At 37.1% G+C, this 12,738-nt stretch overlaps 1 protein-coding gene across 3 annotated transcripts in view; it reads right to left on the bottom strand.

The window, feature by feature from the left end:
• The window catches only part of YAF2 (YY1 associated factor 2), a 36,670-nt gene that overhangs the window by 10,452 nt on the left and 13,480 nt on the right, over positions 1 to 12,738 (bottom strand). For all 3 annotated transcript variants that reach the window (XM_062017244.1, XM_062017255.1, XM_062017264.1), the window contains one exon: positions 1,736 to 1,888. In XM_062017244.1, coding sequence (XP_061873228.1) covers positions 1,736 to 1,888 — 153 coding nt within the window. The remainder of the gene's footprint in view (positions 1 to 1,735; positions 1,889 to 12,738) is intronic.

The raw sequence follows: 12,738 nt of genomic DNA, 5'->3' as shown, positions 1-12,738 counted from the left end.
TAACAGCAAAGCCCTAACATTTACCCTATCATCTGACTTGGTTTGAAGCAGAGTTGGTTCCCAGTCACTTGAGCTGAAACACCTCAAGCTTTCCCTTCACTGGAACAGTGAGAGGCTTTGACATCTTGTTCCTTGGAGGCTGAAGTAGCACAACTGAAGAATTTAAGAGAAAGCTGAAAATCTGCTGCTCTGTAACATGGGAATGGAGAGAAAAATTCCACATTACCGAGTTGCCCAAGTGCCATGTCTGGAGCTCATTAATCATCTTGAGTGTGCATGCTGATTTTTGTTGTCATTTCCAGCAATAATGTGCAAATTTGAAGACAAAAAGAAAAAGATTTTCTTTCCCTAAAGGACACTGAAAAGATCTGCCTAAACTAATCCAGTGCCCTTAACATTCTGTCCTATGTACTGATTCAATTCTGTGAAAAACTGAACTATTTGGAGCAATAAAAAAAAAGTATTTTGAAGTAGGTCAATTATTTCCAATAACAGTTCTTAATGCAAATCTCAATACTGGTATTTCAGTCCAGGATTTTAATTTTAGTTATTTTTTACACGTTCTCCCCCTTTCCCTATCCGACTTTTGCATTTTTAATGTATTATTGCAATTCAACCATCAATGTCTCAATTTATATTATTTGTTATCTTACAAATACTTCATAACTGAAGTACTTCAGCTGCATGAGGTAAGCTAATAAATTTAAGTATTACAAAAAAGGAAGAAAGAAAAGGAAGGAATACCTCAGTGTGCCTAATCCTAACAATGAGTTTCTTAATGACTGTTCTTTCTTGACTCTCAAATCTCTCTACTCTCTAGTTCTGATCCTGATGATCCTATTTCAGACACAACAGAAGTATCTGCTACTTCCCTGCATAACTAATCTCAAAAGACCTTCTTTGGCTGGAGCACTTTGGAGTGCTTCCAAAAAACAAACAAACAAAAAATTAAAACCCAATCAGCTGTTCCTCCCACATTTGATTAGACTACTTCTGTTGTACACTCTTCAGCTTTCTTTTTTTTTGGCATGGCATTCTTGCCATAACAACTTGATGTTTAGACTGTGATGATTTAGGGGTTAAACTTGATGCTTTTGTTTCGAAATTTGCACCGTCTTCCCACGTGCACTTATGGCAAGATCAAGGCTTTTACAACTGCTTGTCTGTACTGTCATATTTTATGTTCTAAGAGTCCAAGGTTTCCTTCAACAGCTCAGATGTAGCATACACATTTTTATCACTAGGTAATATACATGCCTTATCCTGTCACATTAATTTACACCCTAGTTCAGGTCGCCAGAGTTTATTCCAGTTCTGCAAGGATAGCAATAACCATGTTACTTTCTCACTCTTCTTCAATCTGGTACTGCTTCTCTCTCTCTCCTCTGTTATTTTGCATGCAAACAAGTACCTCCCGTCCCCTCTCTTTTTCAGAGATTAATATCATCTGTTCACCTATCTACAGAGAAAAAGATCTGTAACCAGTAACAAAAATACCAAAGTCTTTATCTCTAAATTCAGCTGATCTCCATCTTCTGGTCAAAATTCCAAACTACAAGTACTCTTTGCATTTAATAGGTATCCTAAAGCAGTGAAACTTCACACACAAATATTTAGTCTTATTGTCAAAACAGTTGTCACAGCACTCACAAAGCAGTAAACCTACAGCATATTTTCTTATTTCCTTTTCTAAATTATGTTTTTGAATAGTGCAAAAGTTTCTTAAAATTTTTACCTGCTTTTCTTATGACTGTTCTTTTTGCTTGTTGTTTCCTTTTCACTTTTTTCCTTTTCTACTTTGTCTTTTTTCTCTTTCTTTGATTGTGTAGGGGGCACAAACTGCTGAGGAACCTGTTGTGCAACCAGCTGAGAGACAGGTCGAGGTTTCCTGTGTGCACATATATATAGACATGCATAATGATTAGACTTTACAACAAGTCTCAAACTTGGTATTCACATTAACAATCACTATAAAAAGAAATAGTGCTAAAACTTTTATTGCTGCTAATACTTCATTAAAATAGCATATTAAATTTAAACTCATTACAGTGTTTTGTTTCACTTACTTGTACCATCAACAATTTTTTTTTTTTTTTAAGGATTTAGAGACAAGACTTTGCAATGTGCCCCCTTCTCCCAGCTGTCACATCCAGACAGGGACTTCACACCAAGTGAACTGCAAAAGTTGAAGCTTCAGGAGGGAATCCTCTACCATGCACTCTCAGCTCCCTCAAACGATGAAGAGGTCTGTTTTAAGTGTACTCCAATACAGAAGTATATGATCCATATCACAAAAAGGAAAAAGTCACCCTCTCAGCTATCAGAACTAAAGCCACTGTCAGCTTTATAGACTAAAACGTGTTTTCAGCTCAAACAACTCCACTAAAGCAATGACAAATCCTGATTAGTTGTGCATCATTTTTAATCACATTGTTAATTGGAAGAAAGTATACTGCACTAATATTAGTTGGATATAGCCGTCAGATCATATATACTTAAAAAAATGGCAATAGAAACTTCGAACCACATTCTATCTGTATACACAGTGCCGGTTTCATTCCCAAATTTTGATCCAAACTGAAAACAGGGGTGAGAAGAACAGTAGGCAAAACAATTTCAACAGTATATTATTTTTATATTTTTTGAAAGCTTATTTGGAAATTGCTCTATTTTTATTTCGTATTGGAACACAATGCCTCTAATTTACAATGAAATATTTTAGTCTTTCCAATGCATGTGTATTTCTTTATTCTGAGATTTTAGAATTAAGAAATTTCAAGTCATAACATATAAAAAGGAATGTTCTGTGATTTTGTTAAGACTTTGATGATGAAAGCATGTTTATCCTGACAAATTCTTGGGTTTTGTTAGTTGGGTTGTGTTCTTGGGGTTTTTGGGTGTTTCTTAATGCATATTTATTTATCCCAACCCTCAGGATCATGCTACCAGCACTTCACATTTAAGTGAACTGATAAGTATAATAACAAATGCAGAAAATCAGGGCAGATCCCATTAGAAAGTTCTACTTGCAGTAATGACTGCAATAGGTCATATTACCAACTAAAAAACAAGTTAAAAGAATCCATAAAGCATAGGAAAAGCAGTTAACATAAAACAGTTGAGAATTCATGAGTGTTCACAGCAAGTTCTTAATGAAGTAAAAGTACAGACTATTAAAAATGTAAAGACAATAGAACCTTGGTGTAAAAATTAGACTGTCACTACCCACTCATGAACTAAGCCTGTGCTATTTCATGGAGAGATGAGGATCAGCAATGGATCACAGAATCTTAAGGGTTGGAAGGGACCTTGAAAGATCACCTAGTCCAACCCCAATGGATAATTAGTGAAAACTATCCAGCTTTTTTCAGCTGGTAAATACATGACTACATAGTTTTCAGGACAGCATTGCATTAGGACAGTGTATGGAGTCCAAAATCACTGGGATGATTCAGTGGACTGTTGTTTACATTAATAGAGTATGCAGGATATTTTTAATAAAACTCACCTCAGAGCCGTTTCAACCCTTTGTCACAATAGCTCATAATAAAGCAAGAACTGTCAAGGTGTAATCGATGCATAAGCTTATCATTTCAGGTGGAGAACACTTGTGATACATAAACAAAACCTGTCTGATGAAAATTGCTTCAGGAGATAGGGGTACAGGGAGTTAACATTCCTAGATTTGGCCAAGTGACAATGCCAAGAATAATCTGACATGTTACTTATGAAGTGAGACAGTGGTGGACATCTCGACACAGAATTAACTATTGCCAAGGGCAATACTGCACCATGATCACAGAAACTTGTTAAAAAGGAGGTAGAGAGAAAAATTCTTAAGCAACTATTTTAGGAGTTCTCAGTTTGCCACTAGATAATATCTAGTGGCAAACTAGATAATTTCCATTAGACTACAGCAGGAAATTAAGCTTGGAACTGTCCTAGGTTTAAAATTCTTTTTCCTAGTACCATAAAACAAATGAGACTGACAAAATATATCTTTGCATGAAGAAATGGAAATCAGTTAAACAAAACCATAGAAAAATCATGTTTGGGAAGATGCACTAAAAATGAATCAGAAAGTTCTACATGGTTTTGCTGTGACAAGGAAATCCACTCAGTTATTTTCTTCCTCCAAATGAAACGTCCATATTTTGTTGTCAATTATGCATATGTCTATCAGTTATATCTGTGTTCCAAAATCTATTATCTGCTTTGTCGCTTCCAGGTTTCTCAAATGAAGTACTCAATGTTTTCATATTAAAATTTTGAGAGGGGAAAAAAAAAAATAATATACCTCAATACTGACAGTGTCTTTCAAGCATTCTCCTTTTTTTATTTCCCCTTAGGTACTCAAAGGGGGCTACTGAACTGCAACAAGCATTTTGCAAGCCATTAGACTTCAGGAGACAACGTCACCACTCATGAAGCTTTAACCTGACAGAATTGTTCATAACTTAGTGATAGCTGAAGCAAGTCATTCAAGCATGAAGGAATTCATACAAAGAAGGCTTTCTCACAGAGAAGATAAATGTAAGAAAAACTATTTCTGTAACAGGAAATTGATTTTGATGCTAACTGCTAAAATGCTAACTGGCATTTAGAAAGAAGCTCTATAAACTTTTGTATTATGATTACAAGCGTTATCGCCTCTACCACTGGGAGTGAGTTCACAACGGAACAATCCAGGACTACAGGTAGAAACATTATTAAATACATTACATCTTCACAGAATCACAGAATGGTAGGGGTTGGAAGGGACCTTTAGAGATCATCTAGTCCAACCCCCCTGCAGAAGCAGGTCCACCAATATCAGGTCACACAGGAACACGTCGAGGCGGGTCTTGAAGATCTCCAAGGAAGGAGACTCCACATCCTCCCTGGGCAGCCTGTGCCACTGCTCCCTCATCCTCACAGTAAAATGGTTTTTTCTTGTATTTAAATGGAACTTTTTGTGTTCCAGCTTCATTCCATTACCCCTTGTCCTGTTGCTAGATACCATCAAAAAAAGGGATGTCCCAACCTCCTGACATCCACCCTTTAGGTATTTGTAAATATTAATAAGATCCCCCCTCAGTCTCCTCTAGACTAAAATGATAAATATTGCTTAGTCAGCCCCTCTAAACTTTGCATTTTTATCTAATAATTTCACTTCAGTCATTTTAAATGGGACACTAATCAAAAGAGGCATACACTATTACAAAAGATAAGAGCTAGAGGTTAAATTTATGGTTTAGGCCTTAAAGGCTGCAGTCATACCAATGAACTGATTTACTGAGCTTTAAGAGATCACTAAATATTACAGATCTGAATACCATTCCTCTCCTTCTCTTAGTCTTCCTTTTCAGTATTATCTTTCTTATAAGTTAACATCAGCCATATTTCTACCTATATTTCTATTCTAACCTCAATCATCACGATTTTATTAATTACCTACTTCCAATGTTGCTTTCAAGGTCCTAGATACAAATACCCACACACTTCAAAATCTCCTAAGGAAAACTAACATTTTGGGGTTTTAAAAAGCCAATAGAAAGTAATATGAACATTGAAGGATACAGTTCTTGTCTTCCCTACAATTCCCATTAATGCTAAATGATGGGGCTGTCATCCTTTTAACACTATTTTTCTTGTTGCAAGATGTGATTACATTTTATCTTAGAAGATTTCATCCAGCTACTGGTTTAGAGGGTATATTTACAGCGGGTGCAAAGGCTTGATATTCAGGTCTCAAGTGCAGAAAGTCATTCAGCACTGATGCTCTCCAAGGGAGCAAATATTTAATACTGAAAAAGATAAACTATTTTTTAAAAAGAAAAAAGCAAGATTAGCAATTTGCATGCCTAGAGACAAGAAATACTCATTCAAGAACACACACAGTGCACTAGACCAAATGATTTTGCCAAGCCATTTCTCTCACAGAGCTCATCACAACACGTTCCTGCTTTTAAGTCATTTTGGACGTCTCACAGTAAGTAGCACATGATTCCTTAATTTCCTTCACCCGATATTCAGGAATAACCTATGTAAAAAGAATTTTGAACAATATGATATAGACACTGGCACAGGCTGCCCAGAGAAGTGGTGGAGCCACCATCCTTGGAAATATTTAAAAGATGCATAGATGAGGTGCTGAGGGACACAGTTTAGCGGTGGGCTTAACAGTGTGAGGTTAGTGGTTGGACTCAACGATCTTAAACGTCTTTTCCAATCAAAATGACTCTATGATACTATGATATCATGAATAGCTTGGTCTCATTTCAATAAAGCAAGTCTGTTTATGAACAGAAATAAACAAAAAAAATCTACATACAATATTAATATTTAACATATGCAGCAGAAGTACAGTAAATTCTCAGTTGCCTCGGCTGCACATCAAACACTCAGACAACCAAACTGGCTTAATGCTGAGGCATCTTGGGATCTGGCTGAATTTATTTAATTTATACAGAGCATAACTACATTTGCACAGTGCTGCTTCTAAGCCATCATAAGACCATAAAGCAGTGTAATGTCTCCTGCACTACTTGAGTACAGGCTCAAATTCTGACAGACCTGAGCTACTTATCTGTCAAAGCAGCTCTAGGGGCCATCTGCTACACTCTGGAAATAAAGAGCATGATGTGGGCAAGTGTGCCCGTTTTTCCACGAACCAACTCCAAATCTACCTAGAGCTGGAAGCAAGTCCTGCATCAGCATGCTGCACCCATGCGTGCAGGGTTTAGAGGAGATGAGTCCCTTTGGTGCAGCATATTTGGAATGCACAGAGCCAACAAAGGAAGCCAGGCCAAGCAGCACGCTGCAGCCAAGCAAATGAGACTGCTGAAGAGCACAGTTTCTCAGAGACAGCAGCAGTCCAACAGAGCAGCCAACACCATAGCTTTGGCTCAGTGTGGGCCATGCTGGACTGGTCCACACAGAACTAGTACCTATCTCTTCCCAGCATTTACAGATCTCAGAATATAAACCTCTGTTTTTTATATGGAAAACTAGATGCTATAATTAAATCTCAGTGCTGTATATGTATACCTTCAACCTGTTATGGAGGAAATGTATTGTCACATATGATGCAGTTCACAGAGTTCAGATATTCCGAAGAACAGGAGACATACTCAAAGGCACTCCTCTGCTTTGTATATTTTCTTACTGCAGAAGTATTAAAATTACAATTTCCCAGTCTGAACAGAACAGGTCTAAATTAAGGAAATGCCATCACCTCAGCTTTCAATCAAGATGAAAGATGTTCTTTCAACAGATAACCTGGATCCAGAACAGAATCTGCCAAGCACAGTTTCCACTCTAATATGATCCTCTCCTCTTCTCAAGTCCATCCATCTCCTGGCTTCAATTCACTCAAAAAGTCCTTGATGAGGGCTTATCCTATCTGGAGTGGCAAATTACCTATTTTATGAAGCAGGTGTCACATGCAGCATATCTAAAAACTTTTAGAACACCAGAAGTTAAGCCAGATATTTACGTTTTGTGAGCTCTTGGTCACGCCACTTGCCACACTTTTCCTCCAATAGCTACCACAATATTCTAATCCAGTTTTACTTACCTATCAATGAGGTGATACAATTCTGTTCTCAAATTCCTCTTACTCCCTGGTTTGCTATGAAATTATACACATCTTGCCCCATCCTAGAAATCAGGAAGAAATTGCCTGTGAAACTCTGTTCCTACAGAAGGATGTTTATTCATAGCTGTCCAATATGACATTGATCTAGTTTTGATTCATGGACTCAAGTTTCTCCTCCAGATGGCTAAGAAGATACCTTTTGACTGACAGAAGGATTCAATGAAACAGAAAAGATGTTCATACTATCAAACAAAACGGGTAACTATTATACAGCAGGACTCATTTATGCATCAGAACAGTTTGAGCTTTTAGGTTGATCAGTAAGATCTTATCTCCTATCATATTTTCACTGCCAGAAAAGACCAGCTCCTGAGCAATGCCTGTGGTATTTCTTCAAAATTCTTCACCTGCTTTTATGTAGAATCTCTACACGATATCCCATACATTCCATTATTTCAACTTTGCACAGGAATTTTCTCCTTTCCTCTACTGTAAAACATCATTACTTCTTAAAAAAAAAAAAAAAGCACAACCCACAATGGTTTCAGAGACTTAAAAGAGGTTTTACTGAAAGGCACCCCTAGTACTTAAGCAGTACCATTTATCAAAACTTCTCTCCCCTGAAGGGAGACACTGACCTTTTGTTCAAGACAGCAGAGCAGATTCATCCCTCAAGAAAGTGAGGTTAGAAATATTTAGAACAGAAACTTTCCTGGTTTTGTCTTGCCCCTGGTCACAGAATCCTTTCCTCAAAAATGAAAAATCCACATTATTCTTTACATACAAAGTATTCTTCCTCTTCAGGCGATTCAGGAGAATAGAATAAACACTTCCAAGTTTATGGAAGTTCCCAAATATCTACTCTTTCTTGCTTTAAGGCACTCACTGCACAAGACTCAAGTAATGAATCCAGTATGTTTTTGAACATGAGCTTCATTCATATTTCTGCAACCTCTTCTGTCCCACCAGCAAGGTGCAGCAGAACTCATTCTTTGGAACCCAGTAGACTAGTCAATCAGTGCCCTGAATTTCACTCTCAAGGGTTTTTCAAGAATTAAAAAAATCACTATTGCCAAAAGGCCTTACAAGTAGTAACTAATCCATTTAGAGAAGTCATCTTTGGGGAAATTTGTGAAATTGATTGCTTAAGAATAGGATCAGTTAAAAAAAAAAAAAAGTTAAATTCACTGCTTTGGCCTTCACAAACTTCACACAGGTTTGGTTTTTCTTATGATGCCTCCTTGGGAAAGTCTTGGAGTTTATTCCAAAAGCTGCATTATAAACACAGAGTATGTTGATGCACTATAGATTAAACCCAGAAAGCTTGTCACAGTTCTGACTAAGGTAGTAGAAACCCTAAAATCAAGGTAAGGCATTCCCAGTTAAGTATCTTCAGGCAATGCATGAGAGAACAAGTTCAGTCAGCTTCTAGGAAAAAATACCTAGAACTAACCAGGCAGCATTAGAGAAAGTCAGTCAGCTCGTCAAACCACAGCCTGCTTTGTTGTATTCCACCTTCTCCTCCATTTACTACATATGAACAACAACTGCTTGAAAAGCAACCTTCCCCAGATCAAACAATTATGACAGTCAACAGAGAAATATGACTACTAGAGCATCATCATGACAATACCTCCACTTTCTGATTAATACCCTTTTGATTCTTTCCTTCTATCTTATCCTATATATACAAGTTTATGCAATGACTACTTTAGGTCATGCTGAAATTCATCTGGTTTCTACTTAGATACCTACATATTTTTATTCAAGCACTCATTCTTACTTTAATAGCAACCTTTCTTTCATTTACGTATAATTGCACTGCTTGCTTCTTTCAACAGCTCTGTTGTCCCCTGACTTCCACACAAAATGTGTCTACAGAAATATAAGGTAGCATGGATAAGCTGATAAGCAGTAACCAGCTGTGGGCACTCTTAAACCATTGAAAATGCTCAGTAACTTCGAACAGAAAACAACTCTATTGTGGAGCCTTTCTGCAGGCAGTTCTAACAACTAGGTGATGCACATCAACAAGTCAAATGGCAATAAAATGTTAAGACACTTTTCAAAATTACTGCCAAATGCAAGGAAAGCATTTAACGTTCTTTTAAATTCAGAACTAGCAACTTCCCCATAGGTTGACCTTACAGTCACATAATTATATGCTACTTCTAAGATTAGTCACTCTTAAAAATGTTTTTTGCAAACTGTGTCCACTTATATTCATATCTAAAATCTCGGTTTTGCCCAAAACTTACACTCTTCTATACTATCCCTAGCATGATAACATCTGATTTTAAATCTTCAACTATGCTAGAAGGTTAAGACACATCAAATACAGGTTTACACCGCCTACAAGACTGATAAAGCTGTTGGGAACCTAAAACCAGCATACAATTTACAGTAATACATACCATGTGATAAAAACACTTGTTACCATGACACAACTAATTTTTACTTTAATTTTGTCTTGTCCTTCCTCCAGCTCACCTCTTTTTGGTGGAACTGTATTGTTCTTGACATGCAGTCAAACTCTTCTAAGCACCTGCACCAAATTTTTAATTTCTCCCTTTGTAGCAAACCTACAAAAGTTGAACGTCTTTTGTTCAACTAGAAGTTACAATAGATCTACTTCATTATGAAAAAAATGGTTTTCCTCTCTCTCAAGCCCTGTAGACTTGTCTGTCTCCATTCCACCTGCTACTGTGGGGCTTCGGTGTGGTTCCGACTGAGCTAGTATTTGTTTCAAATGGAATTCTAATTCCAATCATGTACTAGTACTTCTCCTCCACCAGCTTCTGCTATTCCCTCATCTAGCTAGGATTTCAGAAGTGCCTTGTTAACATGCCAGAAGTTTTCTGACCTTCTATTCTTCTATTCTTCTATAATTTGGTGGCAAATTTAATTCCTGTAACAGGAGGTGGACTGAAAGTCTTAGTTGTCTGTATTTCATAGCGCACTGCTACTGGAAACAAGAGTAATCCCTGATTAAGGGGGACAGACCACAGAATTAATTAAATTTAGTCATCTCCTTTTTATAGCTTCAGCCTTTATGCAGAAAATAACAGGATGGGGGCCATTTCCAACAACCATTTTTTAAACTGTACTACTCACTTGGCTAACAGCAAGCATATTTTACCTCAGACAAGTCAACACATTCTTGGAAAATTCACAGCACAATTTTAGTACTGCATCTTGAATACGGGGCTGTATTTCAGATATCTGTACTCAGAAATGCACATTGTTGTGATACTCAATATTCTGTATTGATCCTTCGCTTCTTCATTTTTCATCATATATTCCTCACCTCCAGACAATACAAAGTCAACCTCATGATAATTATGACTGTCTCCATAGAAACCATATAAAAATCTTACCATTAGGTACCTAATTAAGTAGTTTTTTAATATCCCTTAATATACATCACTCGGCTGAAAAAATTCACAAAGCTGTTAAATGACCCTCATACAGTGGCTAGTCTAAAATTCTGCAAAACTACAGTAAAAACAATTGAAACAGTTTGAAACACTTCCAGGAGTGTTTTCAGAATGCATCTGCAAAATAGCATGACACCTTATACATCAGCTCATCAAGAAAAAAACACCCTGCTCAACACTTCTTGGAACTGTAACTAAAAACAAGAAGATAAACTCCTGTAAAGCTATAATATTAAAGTACTTGTTCATTTTCTCTTAAGTAATTCCACTTTAAATAACTTAATAAGATGCCATTGTGAACTGAAGAAAACTATTAGAAGAAGTGGCCAGCAGGTCCAGGGAGGTTCTTCTCCCCCTCTACTCTGCCCTGGTGAGGCCTCATCTGGAGTCCTGTGTCCAGTTCTGGGCTCCTCAGCTCAAGAGGGACAGGGAAGTGCTGGAGAGAGTCCAGTGCAGGGCCACCAAGATGATCAAGGGTATAGAACATCTTTCATATGAGGAAAGACTGCGGAAACTGGGACTGTTTAGTCTGGAGGAGATTGAGGGGTGATCTTATTAACATTTATAAATATCTAAAGGGTGAGTGTCAGGAGGTTGGGACATCCCTCTTTTCTATAGTAGATAGTAACAGGACAAAGGGTAAAAGGATGAAGCTGGAACACAAAAAGTTCCATTTAAATATAAGAAAAAACTATTTCCCCATGAGAGTGAGGGAGCAGTGGCACAGGCTGCCCAGGGGGGTTGTGGAGTCTCCTTCCTTGGAGGTCTTCAAGACCCACCTGGATATGTTCCTGTGCGACCTGATCTAGGTGAACCTGCTTCTGCAGGGGGGTTGGACTAGATGATCTCTAAAGGCCCCTTCCAACCCCTACCATTCTATGATTCTATGAAATAAGGTTGGGTTTAACCAAACCCTAATAAAAATCTTGTTTTGCTTATGTTTGCATTATACTTGTCTTTTAGAAGTCCAAACAGAACAGAGTGAAGTGCACTGAAATCTTGACAAGAACAAAGTCAAATTGTTCAAATCCTACTCTGTTCTTTCATTACTAGACTGGATAATTTCCCAGTACAAATGTACAGGCTTTAAATATCTTATAATTTATTTGAAGATCATTTTCCACTCACGTCTATCCTAAATATTAATGTCTCAAGAAGCTAATAGAAATCTGATATCCACAGTAATACTCTAATCTCCATTTTTCTAGTTCACAGTCATTACTGAAATCTCAAGAAAAGCTTATCTTTGCACGCTTTCTACTTCATTATCATATTCTTGCTAGTCCCTACTCAAATCTCCTTCACCACATGTCCTCATTTCTCTGAGCACTGAAGTCCACATTCTCAAATATAACTGAACACAGTAATTAGAGCAATTAATTAAAAAACAAAAAGTTGCTCCTAATCTCAAAAGCAAGTAGATGCACATAGAGAGTCAGCTGGAAAGATGCATGGTTTTACAGCAAACAACTTTTTAAACACAATGACAAAAAGAAGGATATGAAAAAGTGGTTTTAGACAAAAGATTTCCTAAACGAAAGACTACACTTTTGTAACACATTATTAAGAAAGTATCTCCACCTAGATAAAAATGGTTTGAGCAGTTCTTATCACATTTATTTCACTAACTTTTACATGGTACAGCTATAGTTAAACACTGTAGCAATACTGTAGTATGACATGTTTCTGTGTGTTTTCAAAAATACAGGAATTATGCAAAGT

Source organism: Colius striatus, chromosome 1 (genome assembly GCF_028858725.1).
Source record: "Colius striatus isolate bColStr4 chromosome 1, bColStr4.1.hap1, whole genome shotgun sequence".
NCBI lineage: Eukaryota > Metazoa > Chordata > Aves > Coliiformes > Coliidae > Colius > Colius striatus.
Note: the sequence above shows the minus strand (reverse complement) of the source record. Positions and strands in the feature narration are given on the sequence as shown.